The sequence below is a fragment of the Patiria miniata genome, unplaced genomic scaffold (assembly GCF_015706575.1).
Source record: "Patiria miniata isolate m_02_andy unplaced genomic scaffold, ASM1570657v1 HiC_scaffold_11, whole genome shotgun sequence".
Taxonomy (NCBI): Eukaryota; Metazoa; Echinodermata; class Asteroidea; order Valvatida; family Asterinidae; genus Patiria; species Patiria miniata.
Window position 1 is genome coordinate 3050448 of NW_024037049.1, and position 18035 is coordinate 3068482.

The 18035-nt window shown below is 39.1% G+C and overlaps 1 protein-coding gene across 15 annotated transcripts in view; it reads left to right on the forward strand.

Annotated features, from left to right (window-relative positions):
• The window catches only part of LOC119741854 (dynein heavy chain 3, axonemal-like), a 146206-nt gene that overhangs the window by 100816 nt on the left and 27355 nt on the right, over window positions 1-18035 (forward strand). For all 15 annotated transcript variants that reach the window (XM_038217770.1, XM_038217780.1, XM_038217843.1 and 12 more), the window contains 18 exons: window positions 1536-1726; window positions 2087-2182; window positions 3947-4138; window positions 4719-4852; window positions 5277-5439; window positions 5822-6004; window positions 6456-6614; window positions 7772-7843; window positions 8843-9043; window positions 10213-10368; window positions 10509-10604; window positions 11070-11174; window positions 11704-11837; window positions 12952-13123; window positions 14006-14092; window positions 14832-14948; window positions 15686-16009; window positions 16521-16625. In XM_038217770.1, the coding sequence (XP_038073698.1) occupies window positions 1536-1726; window positions 2087-2182; window positions 3947-4138; window positions 4719-4852; window positions 5277-5439; window positions 5822-6004; window positions 6456-6614; window positions 7772-7843; window positions 8843-9043; window positions 10213-10368; window positions 10509-10604; window positions 11070-11174; window positions 11704-11837; window positions 12952-13123; window positions 14006-14092; window positions 14832-14948; window positions 15686-16009; window positions 16521-16625 (2687 nt within the window). The remainder of the gene's footprint in view (window positions 1-1535; window positions 1727-2086; window positions 2183-3946; window positions 4139-4718; window positions 4853-5276; window positions 5440-5821; window positions 6005-6455; window positions 6615-7771; window positions 7844-8842; window positions 9044-10212; window positions 10369-10508; window positions 10605-11069; window positions 11175-11703; window positions 11838-12951; window positions 13124-14005; window positions 14093-14831; window positions 14949-15685; window positions 16010-16520; window positions 16626-18035) is intronic.

Consider the following 18035-nt stretch of genomic DNA (forward strand, 5'->3'; position numbering starts at 1 on the left):
ATTTTTGTTCTGCTTTAGGGGAAGTTGGACACATGCATTTTCAAATATATATCACACGTTTTTATTCTACAAGCCACTTTGGGAACTATTTTAAATCTGATCAACTTTAAACTCAGCATAGTCATTAACCATCATCTGAAGATGTATGCCGAAACTTTTCGTCATCGTGACGTCATCAGGGGTCACGTGACATCTATTTATAGATTCAATTTTTACAGCCTTATAACTATAGAACTATTTGACCAATTGATCTCAAATTTGGTAGTTATACAGACAGGGAAGTGTTATAAATGAAAATTGATATGTCAAGGTCACGTGACCTTCACTTCCGGTTTTACCGGAAGTGGTTATTTTAGACCCCTATATCATATCTCATGAATTATTAATCTGATTGGGTTGAAACTTCACATTGATACAAAGCTATATTGACAGATAATTATATTGCATTATTATTTATTCTCTGCACTTAATTATTGTCATGTTATGACGTCATGAATATTTAATGAGGCAATCTTTACAGTCCTATAACTATAGAACCATTTGACCGATTGATCTCAAACCTGGCAGGTATACAGACTGGGAAGTGTTACAGATAAATATTGGTATATCCGGGTCATGTGACCTCTACTTCCGGTGTTACCGGAAGTGTTAAATTAAGACCCTAATTATCATATCTAATGAATTAGAAATTTAATTGGGTTGACACCTTATATTAGTATTAAGCAACATTAAAGGATAAATATGTAGCATTATTATTAATGGGCAGCTTAATGTTTTCATGTTATGACGTCATGAATATTTAATGAGGCAATCTTTATAGTCCTTTAACTATAAAACTATTCGACCGATTGATCTCAAACTTGGTAAATATATAGACAGGGAAGGGTTATAAATGAAAATGTATATGTCAAGGTCTCGTGACCTTTACTTCCGGTTTTTACCGGAAGTGCAATTATGTAAGATAATAATTTCAATTTTAAAAGTTAGAGATTTTTGCAAAAATCATTACATTATTTTCTATTATCCAATAGACAATCAAAAACAAGTTGGGAACAGCTCTGTGGTTGTTCAGTTACAACCACATCTAGTTTCTATAGTTTACCTGAACCTCCAGACATTATACAGATTACCTCTGTGTCCCAGACACTTGAAGAATAGCTAGTAAACAACATCAGTCCCCATTATCTGCTTGGAGATTTCAATGTCTCCCTATTGTTTTGAAGTCCTACTTGTAGGCAACATTTTATAGTCGCAATATTTAAAATCGATTCCTTGTAATGCAAACCCAAATTTATAAAGTTTGGTGAGGATAAGAAAGTTTAGTTTAGGTTAGGGTTAAAGGTTATTAAAGTTCAGATTGCTTTTGTGTAAAAGTCCATTATAATGTCTCCTAAAGGTACCATTTTGGGTTCATCATGCTCTTTTCTTTAGGAAAGACTATATTTCACTGAGTGGAGAGATCCAATGATAGCATGGAAGCCATCTCCTGTTGTAGATGCTCAAAATCTCTTGACTTTTGTCATGCCATGTTGTAGGTATTGGAGGCAGTGGACGACAGAGTGCAGCCAGGCTAGCTGCTTTCATTGCTGTCTATGATCTCTTCTCTATCGAGATAACCAAAAACTACACAACAGCTGACTGGAAGGATGACCTCAGGAGATTGCTACGAAAGGCAGGAGATGAAGGAGCTTCCATGGTCTTTCTGTTTGGAGATCACCAGATCAAGGTACTCTACAAGGACTTGCATAAACTAAATAAGTAGTATTAATAGCTGACCCTGGACACGGCCAGAAGTCTTCTAAAAATTACTCTGACCACGGTTCCATGGAAATTGTTTTTGTTGAACTACGGAACTGGGTTTTTTTTTTAGTGTGTGTGCTTTGCTGGCGCTTTTCTTTAAAATGGTTCAGTGGATATACTTAAAACTTTACCAAATATGTCCAAAATACCAGTCTACAAAATATCTCATTTGCACTTGTTTTGGTAATTGTTACATATTCTTAATATTTTCTTTAATTTGGGTTCAGATCATTCTGACTCACCCTGTACAGGTGCCATTATGATCATATTGTATTTTGTTTTCCAGGATGAGTCTTTCCTTGAGGACATCAACATGATCCTTAACACTGGAGACATTCCTAACCTGTTTGAGAATGAAGACAGGCTGGAGATCATAGAGAAGGTAACAGCAACAACATGTCCCTCCAGCATTTGGCATTAGACTGTACAAATGCTGCAAGTACATAAAATAGACAAGGTCCGGTGACTACTTCAGAGATAAAACTTTTCCGATTTTAATCGGAAATCCGACTTTTTGACTTTTTCAACGAAATTTCCGATTTTCTTACAATGTGTCCCACGGAATTTGATTTTGTAACGATTTTTCCACAAAACTTAATTTTATTTCAATCAAAGTTTCACAGAAAATTGATGGAAACGACACGTTAAAATCATTGCGAACGTAGTTTTAATCTCTTTCACCAGTCGTTCTTGGAGTGTTTCAACGGTAGAAACACAGGCCACATTTTCATCTTAAAATTTTGTTTGAATCGAAAATGAAGCAGGAGGCAGTGTCCAGAAATTGGGCATGAAGTGTATTGTACATGCATGTACATGTACAATTGTATATATATATGTAACTGCAGCGCGGCCCAGATTAGGGACACTTATTTTTGTTCGGCCGATTTTCAAATTTTTTTGCCACATGCCAGTTTCATCTCTGCTACTTATTGTTATAGTGTTATGGGACACGTATGTGTCAGTGTACATCAAGAACGGATGCAAGAGAGTATAGCAGATTGATAGCAGTGTTGTAGTCACCAATGTCGAGTCCGAGTCTCGAGTCACAAGCCTCGAGTCCAAGTCTCAAGTCACAAGCCTCGAGTTCGAGTCACGAGTTACTTGCTCCTAGTTGTTCACCAAACTGTTCAAATTTTCTTTCAATTATCTTTCAATCAACCATTCTGTCTTTTAAGTAGACCCCAGTGTATATAGTTTACCTTGTGTGTGTACATGTTGTTTTGACCCAACATGTGTTTTCCTTTTAATTCCCATTCCTAAAAAAAACCTCCTCCCAACACTTTTTGGCATGACACCGGCCCCCGGTGCTTGTCGTGTAGGCGCTAGGCATGCGCCGTGGGCTGCCCCTGGATACGATTTTCTGCGGTGCCGTGTTTTGTCTGTGGAGTAAAAAAGAATGCTACGTTAGTCGCACAAATGCGTAACGTTGTTTTTTCTTTAAATGAAAATATGTGCTTTGAGTCGTGAGTCACCAAGCTGTAGTCCGAGTCATCATGGTCGAGTCCGAGTCCGAGTCTTGAGTCATATTCCCATGTGACTCGAGTCAAGTCCAAGTTACGAAAAATGTGACTCCAGTCCAAGTCCTGGACTCAAGTTTTACATCACTGGTTGATAGTTATATCAATTCACCACACAGAGCACTACAAAGCATTTCCCTCCAAGAGGCCACATTGCAAATCCTGAGCACACTATCCCTACTTGGAAATACCTTACAAATCAAAGAAGGTGATTTCAAATGAGTGAATGTGGAAATCAAAGATACAGCAGGAGGAGAATGGGAAATCATTAGTAAATGCCATATTCGAATCTATGGCAGTGTCTGTGAGTTTGTTTCTGCATTCAATAAGGGACGTTGAACAATAGTGGACAATAGGGCCCCCAATTCCTGAAGGTCGCCAATTTGGCGATGTGTACAAAACATGGGAGGTCTTACTAGAAAGAAGTACAAACAAAAGAGGGATAATGGGGGTCCCCGATTGCTGGCAAATACACACTTGCGCGTGTATGTGTCTGACATGGGAGATAAGATTATAGCTGCTCCCCTGTTTTCGTGAAACAAATCATAAAGGGAATTGGACTTTTCTGTAACACTTAATTTTTCTTAGTTGAACCATTAAAATGTTCTCCCTTACCCTTCCTCTTTCAGATGCAGCAGCTTGCGGTTGCTGAGAATGAGAAGATTGAGATGACACCACTCAACATGTATAACAAGTTTGTGGAGAGGATCAGGCGTAACCTTCATGTAGTACTGGCCTTCAGTCCCATTGGCGATGCTTTCAGGAATCGCATCCGCATGTTCCCATCCCTTATTAACTGCTGCACCATTGACTGGTTTAAGGTACAATTAGTTTTTACAAAGTTGCAAACTGTAGCTCCTATGTATTTCAATGAAAATCTTGTACTATCCAAGTCTCTATGACCGATTAATATGTTTGGTTGTGTGAGGACAGTAAGGGCACGATGATCGAGGGCATCTTTTCAGCTTCATCTTCAGGGTTTTGTGTAATAATGTGAAGCTAAGGCACATGCTTCTTATTTGGATCAACCATACTTTAGTCAGTTGCTTGTCCTTATTTCTCTTACCAACAAATGGGCTACATCCACAGCTTGATGAAAAAGTGCTTGCACTTACAACATACCAGTACACCCCGCATCTCATATGCTGTACAAGGGTTTCATCTGCAGACAAGATTGCAGAGAAAAACAATGCTGTTTTGACACTGCATAACAAAGGTTAAAGGCTTGTAAAATGTTCTAGTGTCAAATCCAAAGCTAGAAACAGAGATTAATCTGAAGATTAAATTACACCCATGGATTGCCAGCAATTGCTTACATTTTGGTTTTGAATGATAAGTCATAAGTTTGTGTATTGTTCTGTGTAGCCAACAAATATCTTTTTGTTTTGTGTTCCCTTGCAGGCTTGGCCAGAAGATGCCCTAGAGATGGTTGCTCATAAATTCCTGGATGATGTTGAGATGTCTGATAAGGTGCGAGCTGAGACGGTGGTCATGTGTAAACACTTTCATGAGAGTGTCAGAGCCATGTCAGACATGTGAGTATACCCTGCTTGCATCCTTCCCCTCCCCTGTTTCTGGTCTGGTCAGACCACGTGTAGCAAACTGTAAAAATGGCAGAGTGAAGGCTCTCGCTTTTGCCGAGGCGGATGTTCTACTTGATCTTAGAAACCGAGATAAATGACTTCAAATTGAACTTGCTGTACTTAAGATGATGTCTGGACACTCAGCAGTTTCATTTTTATGACGGGCCTCCAGTGGTGAGCGACGGTTTTTACTTTTACCGTTTTAGCTAAAACGGTGTCTGAACATGACTTATGAACATATTATGAATCTATGAAAGTTGTTATCAGCAAAATAATGGTTCCTACTAGCTAACCCAAACTGCATACACAAGAGACATTATTGGAGGCTGGGTGTACCACGTTGCCATGTCTTATGTTCTGCCTTTCTACTTGCCAGATTTTTCTCTGTTTTGAGGAGACAGAATTACGTCACACCTACGTCCTACTTGGAGCTGATCAAGACCTTTAAGAATCTTTTAAACAGGAAACGTATGGAGATCATGACACTCAGGAACCGATATATGGTGGGGCTAGAGAAACTAGACTTTGCCTCTTCACAGGTAAGTTAAGCAGTATCAGCAAATCATCCTCTAATCTTGTGGGAAAACATGTTGAATATTTCTGCTATAGTAGCGGATCAGGTTGAACTGAGGCAGGTTATCATGAATTCAAAAGTGACACATCAAAAGTCTCATGTATTTTTCTGTACTGTTAAGATACGATGTAGAAATGCGATGAGTCTATTAACATAACTTTTGCATGACCCACCTGATGAGGATACACCAAGTTGAACAGACTGCCTTATCGCTGCCTTGGCTCTGGTTATAAGGAAGAAGTAAGCATTCCAGTCTCTAGATTCACCGAAAGGCATGGGAACTGACTGCTGTATTTGTTCCAACAAGCCTATTGCTGACCCAGGTCTGTTTCTTCTGGATCCTGTAGATCTCAGTCATGCAGGAGGAGTTGACAGCACTGCAGCCTAAGCTGATCCAGAATCGTAAGGAGACCCAGGAACTGATTGAGATCATCAAGGAAGAGACAATAGAGGTAGATGAGAAGAGAAAGGTTGTGGCAGCTGATGAGGCCATTGCTAATGCTGCAGCAGAAGAAGCCAAATCTATCAAGGTCAGTACATCTACTAATGTCTTTTCTGTGGCTGCAGCTGATGTTGCAGCTGCTGCTGTCACTGCTGCTGTCATATTTTGTAACCTGTATTGTTATTCTGAGGATGGTTTATCATGACCCTCTGGTCATGTGTGTGGCTCCAATCTCTTTGGTTATTTGATATAATCCTGGTGTTCCAAACCTGACTTTATTCCTAACCATTATCAGTCATTATAGTATGACTATAAACTTGATAATGTACACTTAAAAAACATGGTGCTGCAGGAATGACATAGTCATGGTGTTTTGCATCATAACGCATGCCTTGAATCCTCTTGGCTCCTAGAGTATGCAACTGTGTTGCTACCATAGGGACCACAACAATGGAATGCAAACTGACTGTATGTTCCCTCCAAATTGAAAGACTTCCAGGATGACAAATCGGGTGTTGTTTGATGTTGTTGACTCGCAGGCTGACTGTGAGAAGAATCTGGAGATAGCTATTCCAGCTCTGAATGCAGCCATCAAGGCTCTGGATACCTTGAAGCAACCAGACATCACTATCATCAAGACCATGCAGAACCCTCCACAGGGAATCAAACTTGTCATGGAAGCTATCTGTATTATGAAGGTCAGTTATCTCTACAATGTACCTATATGTTGCACAGCTGTAGTTCTTACCAACCAGTGGTTGGCAAAATATGGACTGCCACTATTTTGTGACAATTCACGCTTTCGTAAAGATTTTCAAAATACTATGCCACTGTTAATTGTGTGTTCCATAACTTAACTGATTTACCAGTTAATCCCAAGTGTTCCTTATCCATTTCAAGCCTATGAAAGCGGCATTTTTTTGTTGTCTTGCCAGAACAATAGAACCCCTGACAATGCCATGTATCCAAACAGAATGGTACATTTAAATCGATATAAATGCATCTTCCTATGTGAGAGACCATCGGGCCTCACATGCCAAAATTGGCTCATTAAAATATCACGAATATATGTTTGAAGAATCTTTTCAGTGCCCTTACCTTGTTACGGCATTGTCATATGCTGTTTATTTTGGTAACTCGTGCTACGGTAACTCCAGTACAGTTTGTCTGCTCACTTTTAAGAAACTAATAAGCAGCAGAATATTTTGACACAGCATATGAACCTTTCTCTCTGCCTTAAAGACAGAAACGCACAGTTACACTTGCATTATGCTTGTGAAAATATAATGTCAATGTGGCTACCTAAAATACATATTTTTAGCAAAAAAAACCCCAGGTTTTATTTAGTTCTGAAGTTTTCATAAATTGCCCACTTTGCGGCCGTGCCCACTTTTGCATGGAATTGCCCACTATGTTGGGTTCTTAGCTCTATCTGCTGGCTGATAATGCATTGTTTGTGTCAGTGCTCTAGTTTCAATACAATACTAACAAACTGTACAAATATGGAAGCACCTTTAAAAACAAATGGTCATTTGCATTACCAGCAAGTAGAACAATAATACAAAAGGAAACAACCAGAGGAATGATTACTTGCTTAATGTATTAAACCTTGAACCCCAAACACAGCCATGTTGACTCTCCACCTTTAACATGGCAACAAGAAATAAAGAATGAAAATTGGGGATACCTTTTGTTATCCATGTTTCTTAGTGACAGTGGGCTAGCTAAAAAAAAAAAAACACACAAGGATTACATGTTCACCAGTCAAATGGACCTCCCAATCTTCCCACAAGAAATACATGTTTTTAACCTGTTCCATTGATCATTCACATGCCTCAATCGTCAATATGTGCAGAATGTCAAGCCAGAGAAGAAGACCAATGATCAGGGTAAAACCTATGAGGAGTACTGGCCAGCAGCTAAAAAGGTGTGTGTTATCAATACATATGATAAAGCTAACATTGGTCTATGCAGAGAACGAGAGAACATGAATGACATTGTATATTTCTATAACTCATACATATTCATGATTGAGAGCCGAGGTCTCACTGTCTCAGCCGCTAGTTTAGCTGTTTAGCAAATGTGCATGCAAGGTTTCACATGCAGGTTAAATACCTACATGTATGTGTAGTAGACTAGCAAGGGTTTCCAGTGCGCTAGTCTACTACGCATGTGCTTTACGAAGCAATCTTGGAACTATTGCATTGGGGTAGTGCACACACACAAACATTTCCCCAGCTACATGAAAAAAATGGGGGCACACACACACCAATGTTTGCCGAGAAATATAAAGCATAACTTGACAAAATCTTGGTAAATATGTATGAGGTATAGTAACACAAATAAAACATGGTGTATTTCAGGTGCATAGTCAATGTAGGCTCCCCTCGGTGTTGGATGTTGACAAACTAGCCTCCCTCAGGTGCACCTTGAGAACTATTTTGTCAACTTCTAATTCCTCTGTGAACTTGTATCAACTATCAACCCTCCAACCATGTTTTATTTGTGTGTTTAGTTTTATCTTCAAGCAAACTTGATCCTGATTGGTTGATCCATGGCAACTGCAGTGTGATATTATGCCATATACCACAGTCCGTATTGCACTGCACGTATCACACTCTTCCAGGATGTGCTCGCTATTCCTACTGCACTCACATTGTAGTAGGATAACTGCTAAAAAGTTTGTGTACAAACATGTGCATTCCATCTTAACCTTACGTAAGTTTGCTTGAAGATAAATTTGTTATTCCATTTGAGCTCAAGTAAGATATGCCACTCGACCTTTCTTGATTTCCCCAATTTGCCCTGATATATTTGTCTGTGGGTTTCCCAGTATCCTAACAACTTGAATATTGACAGTGACTGTCTTAAGATTTCTCCAGGCATACAAGCCATAATTCAGAATTCTGCTTATATTTATATCCAGATGATTGGAGACATGAAGTTCTTGGAATCTCTCAAAGATTATGACAAGGACAACATTCCAGCACCGTTGATGAAGAAGATCCGAGACAACTATATCCCTAACCCAGACTTTGATCCAGCCACCATTCGTAAAGTCTCCTCTGCCTGTGAAGGCTTGTGTAGCTGGGTCAGGGCTATTGAGGTCTATGACAGGGTAGCCAAGGTCTGTATGACATACCTGATGTAAGACTGTTCTTAGCTTTGTCTTGAAGAATGTAGGGATGTTTCTCAGCCAGACTTGTAAATATTGAATGTATTATCACCATTAAGGTTAGAGACAGTAGTAACTAGAATTGAATTTAATATCTAAGATATTTGAAGAGTTGTAGTAGAGTGGATTCTCAAAGATGTGAGAACTTCTTCAGACAAACATCGATTTGGATCATCGAAGGGATCCTCAACAAGGCAGTGCTTAATCAAACTCTTGGATGATATATATGCAAACCAAAATTCAGCAGTTTTGATAGCCAGTGATTTTAGTAAACATTTGATAGAGTCAATCATATTGTCATAAATGATCTTCCTTGATTCTTTGGTTTTGTGGCTTTTTATCACATTGTTTACATTCAGTCAGGTGTAGTGGTATTTCTTACTCCTGCGAGACTTTGCATTCTGGAGTTCCCCAAAGTACTAAACTACATCCCATTGCCTTCCTGGTCATGCTTTTTTGGTCTTTTGTTCCAAATTTTCCTGTGGTTAATCATTATCAATATGTTGATGATTTGACACTTAGACCTTTTCCAATCCTAACAGAATGCCAGCATGCAAATGGAACATCTTCAACAGTGGGTTGTTGATAATAAGAAAAAACCTAACCCAACCAAATGTCAGAGCATGAACGTTTGTTTCCAAAGGAATTTACCTGTTGTACCCTCTTTTGATGTCTGTCATTCACTAATTAAACAAACAGATCTTATGAAACTTCTTGGAATTTGTGCACTGAGCAATTTAAAATGGAATACTCAAATAACAACATAAGTGGTCATTTCAACCGGAGCTCTACTTGTTACGTTTACTTGGCGCTGTATGGTGCCTATTGAAGAGTTAATAAATGATTATATTTATGGGAGTCCAGCAATTGAATATGCTTGCCCTGTTTGGTACTCTGCCTGTATGGTTAGTGGGCCATATGCGGACATTTATAACCACCCATTTCTCCAGAATGAAATGTGTTATCACCAAGATTTCAATTGGTAAATTTCTTGAAAAACATCACAGGCCTCATGTACACATTCTACAGTCACTTCAGGCAGTGGTGTGATTCTCAAATATACAAGCTTTGTTTCCCTGTTACCAGTGTTAATTGGTGCATTTGGGTTTTTTGTCAAACAGATTGTAGCTCCAAAGAGAGCACGACTTCACGATGCTGAGTCTCAACTTGGTGATCAGATGAAAATGTTGAATGAAAAACGAGCTGTGCTGAAGGAAATCACTGATAAGCTGCAAGGTTTAAATGACAAACTGACCAAGAGAAATACAGAAAAGAAGGTTGGATGTCTGATATGTTATTGTTCAATTACTACAAGCTACTTAATTGTGATGTTTATAAAGATCATATTTTGTGTGTTTGTATTTATATGTTCATTCTGTGTACAGACAATGAATTTCTTCTGTTCCTCATTATTCAGCAACTTGAGGACAATATTGAGCTGACACGATTGAAGTTGATTCGAGCTGAGAAGCTGATATCAGGCCTAGGGGGAGAGAAGGATAGATGGATGCAGGTAATTCCTATTTGCAAAGAAAACTCAAGCCCTTCAGGCCCCTTCCCCTATTTTTTCTCTCTCTCTTTTCATACATTTTCTTCATCTTTTGATCTTTTTTTTGGTAATCAGTCTGTAAGCATCATCATTCTTGCATATTTTACTGCAAAGATGTTATTAGTTACACTTATCCAGTTTTTGAATCTGTTTTTCCCTAATAAATGAAAACGCCTCAACACTACTAATGACAAGAAGACACCATAAGATAACAGTCACTAGAACGAAATGAAGAAAAACCTCCTTTTTATCAAGTCCATGAAAGAGGGCATAAGACTCTCAAAGCAAAAAGAAAGTTGCAAAGCAACAAAGCTGCTTTTGGATATCATTGTGTTTCTCAGTTGAGATTATTAACTACTAAAACAGAATCGTGAGTATCCAGTTGTATCCAGTACCTGCCCAGCACTTGTATTTTTTTTCATTTTGTAGCAAGCAGAAGAGTTGGGTGAAACCTTCACCAACATTGTTGGAGATGTTCTTATATCAGCTGGTGTTGTTGCTTACCTAGGCATCTTCACACTCTCTTTCAGACAGGTCAGTTATTTTACCCAATGGATATTACTTTGCAACTAGGGTTTCATCATTTGGATGGGCAAACTGTTATCTAGGATGGGCACTTTGCAAGTTATGGCTGGAGTTTGGCTTAGCACTCGTATTTTAAGTGTACTCAGTTTTCAACTTGTGTTGAATCAAAAGGATTGCGTAACTTGCCAAAGCCAATTCATGAACAAAATTGCGTAGATTCTCAGCTTCATTCCTGATTGGTTGTGTTTTCTATGAGGATCACTGTGGTTAAAACCTCAAGAGTATGGTTATTTACTTTTGGCCTAATTGCAGATTTCTTTGCAATGTATTTAGACCCCTGCTCAGAGCTTCCTGGTTACCATTGTTCACCTTGTAGGTTGTAGGATCATTCTTGATCACACAGTGAACCGAATGATTGAACATGCTGCAGCACTGATGTGCTCATTTCTCCATGGCATCTGTTATTAGGGGTCATTGGTTATAACTGCTCAACATGACATCCTTTACACATTGTATTGTCATTTTTAATTGTTTGCAGGAATGCTTAAAAGACTGGTATGCTCTGTGTAAAGAAAAGGGTATCCCTGTGTCCGATGTATTTTCACTGTCGGCCACTCTTGGAGATCCCGTCAAGATCAGGGATTGGCAATTGGCTGGTCTACCAGTTGACAAGTAAGGTCACATTCTGTGCAGTTACTAGTGTTTTTCATCAATCAATCAAAGGAATGGGTCGAGCTGCTGGTTGGCAAAGAAAAAGCAATTGCTTTAAAGCGTCTTGCATGGGGACACACTGGACTTGAATTGGACAAAAAGGAGGACTTACACAAGAGCAGTTATGGTTAGCACACTGGAAAGGTTTTCACCTGTTTGTTCCTGTGACATCATAGCGACTCGCTCTGTTCATTTGTTCATGACACTGATATATCACTCACTATTAGTCAGTGTGAGGCTTATTTAATAATTGTTGACTGTTTTGATGTGGGACATGATGTGCGCCCGAAGGGGGTTAAAAACGGCGTATCCCACATCACAGCAGCTATTATTGTGTTATATCATGCCAATAGTCAAAACGACAAATGTTATAACTTACTATGCAAGAAATAAGTTAAATCAGTGGGTGTAACCCTTGATAACTGCAGGCTTTCCTGCTGGACATGAGACTGGGCGGTTTGGCATTGCATGCATGCAGTTCTCATCTCTCGGTCGCGAGTGCACATGCAGGTTCTACACATGTGCGTGCAATGCGCATTGTATATGAGGTTTACAATTGTATATGTGTTTTTACAGACTGGACTCATGGCCATTCTCGACCAATGAAATTACAGTATCCAAGCACACAGTGTATTACAAAGTAAATTATTGATTTTTAATTTCTGCTCTGTTAATTAAACATGTAGGATTGATTGAAAGAGGATAAGTTGCTTTACATGCATGTGTTATTTGTCCATGTTCCTATGCAAGATTTGCCGTTGACACAAGGCATTCATCTGCCCTTCAGCTGCCATTTTGAATTACTACTTCCATTGGTAACAATTCCCACTAGCTAAACATATGCACACTGTGCAAGCTGATACCGATTAAGGCTATAGATGAATGTATGAGTACACATATCTGTTCACAGTATGCAAAACATCTTTATTTTGTGAAATTGTAAAATTCTCCCAAATTTTCATTAGGCCTATTGACTTTGCATTATTGAATGCAACTACAGATTCATAACATTCCAAGAAAAATCATGTTACAGCACAACTATTGCAGTGTAGACTAACTTAATTTTCCCCTCTAGTTTTTCCATAGACAATGCCATTATAGTGACCAATGCCAACCGCTGGCCCCTGATGATAGATCCTCAGGGTCAAGCTAACAAATGGGTCAAGAACATGGAGAAACCAAACAAGTTACAAGTCGTCAAACTGTCTGATCCTAACTACACCCGTGCCTTGGAAAACTGCATACAGGTAATGGTCACAGGCTTCTAACTGACCAATTTTAATTGCCCACAGTTTTAAAGCCAACTCAAAAAATAATGGCCATTGTAAACGTTTTTGTAAGCAAACCATTCATAGGTATTTCCCCTTATATCTGCTCAATACTCGTACACACACAAGCCAAGAGTATGATAAGAAGTAGTAGTTTCCTTCTAACTGTTAACCAGCCCTGTAAAATTTGACCAAGGACCTCATAGTGGGGTCAACCTTGCATGATGTTTACATGTGATTATTCACTGCACAAATTAGCTCGTGTTAAATCATACACCTCTCCAAACCATACTTCTAAATTTGTTTAAAGCCAGATGTTTGACTTACAGTGCCCTGAGTGTTACAAAATAAAGTCATATAGAATTTGGTTGGGAGTATGAAGCCCGGGAAGGGACAGGGTGGAATTTTTTTTTTTAATTTGCTAATTACTTCGCTCGAATTGCTAATTCCTTCGCACGAATTGCTAACTCGTTCGCACGAATTGCTAACTCGTTCGCATGAATTGCTATTTCGTTTGCACGAATTGCTATTTCGTTCCCACTAATTGCTAATTCGTTCGCACGAATCACTAATTCATTTTCACGAATTGCTAATTGGTTCCCACGAATTACCAATGAATTACTAAACCGTTCCCGGATCCACGAGTTAGCAATAGCAATTCGTGTGAACGATTGACCAATTTGTGCGAACGATTTACCAATTCGTTCCCACGAAATAGCAATTCGTTCTCACAAAATAGCAATTCGTGGGAATGAATTAGCAAATTACAAAAAAAATTCCACCCTGTCCCTTCCCGGGCTTCATATGGGAGTGATGACAGTGATGACAGGTATTTCATTTCATGTTCTTTTCTGTATTTAGTTTGGCCAGCCTTGTCTTCTGGAGAATGTTGGTGAGGAGTTAGATCCCATTCTTGAATCACTACTTCTCAAGCAAACATTCAAACAGGTGGGACATTCTGTTGCTTCGTCACTGAAATACAGGAGTGTAAAGAAATTATAATATAAGGAACTGTGTGGAATATTCCTGGAGCTCTTGTTGCATGGAAAAACTTTTTTGGCGGCACATTAGAAAAAAAAGCTGATTTGTTCGCATTTTATACAAATGTCTGCCAGAAGTAAAAACTGTGTTTGTTTTCAAAAGTAATTCCACAATCTTGGGTGTAACATTGATCATTTGTCAAATTAGGGTTTTGCCCTTCACCGACATATAAACACTATATACTCAGTGTGTTACCTCCCAAGTGAAAGTTGGAAAAAATCGCTTGAGTGGGACTCAAACCCACGACCTCCTGCTTTCTGGTGCAGACGTCTTACCACCGAGCTAACAGAATTGGTTGGCTGCTTCTTTAAATGATGGTGAAGGGCAAAACCTGATTTGATTTACTTCACCCCAAGGCAAAGTTCCATCTTATGAATAGTTTCATTGTGGTAACCGCTACTATGTACATCAGATTCGAACAAGCCAACCAATCCCGTTAGCTCGGTGGTCAAGTTGTAAGACGTCTGCATTAGAAAGCAGAAGGTCGTGAGTTATAATATGAGTGATTTTTTGCCCATTTTCACTCAGGAGGTAACACACTGAGTATACAGTGTTTATACGTCGTTGAGGGGCAAAACCTAATATGATTTACATCACCCTTACGCAAAGTGCCATCTTTTGATCATTTGTGTTGTTATTTTATCAGAATGGTCTTGAGTACCTGCGACTCGGAGATAATGTGATAGAGTTCAGCAAAGACTTCAGGTTCTACATCACCACCAGACTTCGCAACCCTCACTACCTGCCAGAAGTCTCTGTCAAAGTGAGCTGCAAAAAGCAAAGCATTGGATTTGATTGCGCTATATGTCTATCAATATTTAATTGGATACACAAGAGTTTTGTATCCCAATTCGAGAAAGAGTAGTTGACTTTGTGTGTCAATTGTATTTATACATAGATGTTCTTTTTTGTATCGATCTAAATAGTTTGTTTGCTTCACTTCCCATTACCCCAAAAATTTAAAGAATTTTTTTGCTTATAAAAAAAAAAAAAAAAACTCTTGACAATACTGATTTTGCTATTGTCTATGTTGGAGATAAAGAGAACCCAGATGATGTCTGTTGAAGTACTAGATCCCTTTTTTTAAAGAGAAAATTGTGACATCTTGCTCATAGGACACAAGCCTGGCTAAAACATGACTAGACACAAACAATGAGAGCAGTAGCGTATCTAGCTGTAGATGTCGGGGGGGGGGGGGGGGGGGGGGGCTGGTACCCATTCCAAATGGGGGCGCTCTGTAAAACTGACCATTATTATGCATACTGCAAGTTATATACCAATTTTCACGGCACATTGTAATGGTTTTTGAGCGGATTTTCTTTTGTGGAATTGATGTCGGAAGTCTCTAACCATTTATTGCAATAATTGCTGAAAAAAAATATTTGTCAAAAAATCTGCCAGGGGGTCCACCTTGCCCCCCCCCCCCCTGTGGATATGCCACTGAATAAGAGCAGTCTGCACATACTTTCTGAGTTACTGAAATGTCTGTATGTACTGCAGGTTACACTGTTGAATTTCATGATCACCCCATTGGGGCTTGAGGACCAGCTGCTTGGCCTGGTAGCAGCCAGAGAAAAGCCTCAACTTGAAGAGAAGAAGAACCAGCTGATCATTGAGGGTGCTCACAACCGTAAACAGCTCAAGGAGATAGAGGATAAGATCCTGGAGGTTCTGTCTACCTCAGAAGGCAACATCCTAGAGGATGAGACGGCTATTGAGATCTTGTCTTCCAGTAAGGTGCTATCCAAGGAGATCTCAGAGAAGCAGGAGGTGGCTAGTAGGACAGAGAAGGAGATTGATGAGACAAGAGATGGCTACAAACCAGTAAGTTCAGATCACCAGACTTGAAACAACTGCTACTCCCATGAAATTAGTTTTAGTTTAGAGCCATTATCCAAATAGAGTCCACTAATTGCCTGTCATTTTTTAATACAATAAAAATGCAATAAATTGCCATTATAATTTGTTTGATGATTATTTGTGGGCTGCCGCTATCTGCTTCTCAAGTGGAATTACATATTACCAGTAATTTAAACCATTATTTCTAAATGTTTCAATTTTATTTTTAATAAAAGCAAACCACAAAGGGAAACCGTGTAGGTGCAGTTATAATAGATATAAACTTGAACAAAGAAATTGACTGGAGCGGGGTTTGAACCTGCAACCGCTGGATTACTGTACCAGTGGCGCTCTACCAACTGAGCTATCCAACCCAAGGTTGGCGGGTCCACAGTTTGTCAATACCTTCGTGAAAGGTGCTAATTCAGTTGTGTGCTACTCTTTTCCTAAAATTACTCATGCTGGATGTGTTTGTTGCTTGTTCATCCTTTTGTAGGTGGCTAAGCATTCCTCCATTTTGTTCTTTACCATATCGGATTTGGCCAACATTGAACCAATGTATCAATACTCATTGACATGGTTCATCAACCTTTACCTGCAGGTAAGGCATATCCGCTGTATTTATATCTTGTTCAGCCCAAGGATTGTAAATTTGCTTAATGTTTGTCCATAATGGGTCACCGACCATATTTCCATTTTGGTCACTGATTCAATACAATAGACCTTCCCCTTCAAATGTCTGGTACTTTAAGAACATACTTTTTAAACTTTGATGAATTACTACAAAAAACTCTGATATGATGTACAAGAGAAACTTACATTGTTCAGACCAAAAAAAATAATACTTCTGCCTCCGGTTGCCCGACTGACCCTATTTTTAGGCTGCGACCCTAAAAATTTTATCAGCAATTCGAAAAGAAAAAAAATGATTGAATAAATAAAAATAAAAACCTGTTGTCTTTTCTGTCTTCACAAAATACCTCTCAACAACCCTTTTGCGTAAAAAAGAAATGCTTGTATTTATTTGTTTTCTTACTTACATTCGCTGTTTTTTCAAAAGAAACCTCCGTTATTTTTACAAATTCGCTTCGCGATATAACTACTTTGCAATTCGATGTCACGGTGACTATAATCACGTGCGTAAACGTAACCTAGCTCAATGCGGCGACGACTGGTTCCCGCCGTGCCGCGCAGGGGCCAATTTAGAAGACATGATGAAAATGCGGTAACCAGTCTGTCATGGCTATGGGATCGATAGCGCTAGCATGGCTATGCATTGCAGGCACGTGCACTGTCAACTGGTCGGATTCGACATCGTAAAATGCCAAGAAAACACCGATGGAGAAAGAACATTTTTGCAAGTTAATTCACAGAATTGATCTAGCTTGTCTGTGTATGTATTTTCCGTGTTCAAGAGTTAATTTTGAGATCGCACTACTCGTATTTGACGTGATACAATGCAGCGTGTTTCCCAAAATTTTCGACCGTAAAAACGAGGTCTGTTGGCCGTGCGCCACACATGAACAGTGCGTCACACACTTCGGAGTTTTTGAAAGCTTCCCGTCTTGACTAGCGTTGTGCATGTGGTGCGAACGACCTGAATTTTCCATTATTTTTTACAAATTATCGAACGCAAATATGTATATTGACAATAATTAAGGTAGGTTTTATTCACTTTTTGTGGCCATTTTGTGTATAGCTTTCGTAGTGCAGTGGAAATAGTTCAGGCTAAAACTTCGCATATAATTGAATGCCCCATTCAATCTGCATGAAAAAAATTGGCCCCCCCCCCAAAAAAGTTCCGATCGACTGACCCTATTTTTGAAAGGCATGTAATCAGAAGCAGAACTGTTTTTTTTTTGGCCTCAATTATTAGTTGTCACACCTTCCTTGTTTTTGCACATTGATTTCTAGTATTTTTTACTTTACACCATGGAATGGAAGGTCGGTGTAGGAATCTACTTTCCAAATACAGTAATCCCTGTTTTGGAGGGCACTAGGCCAGGTATCC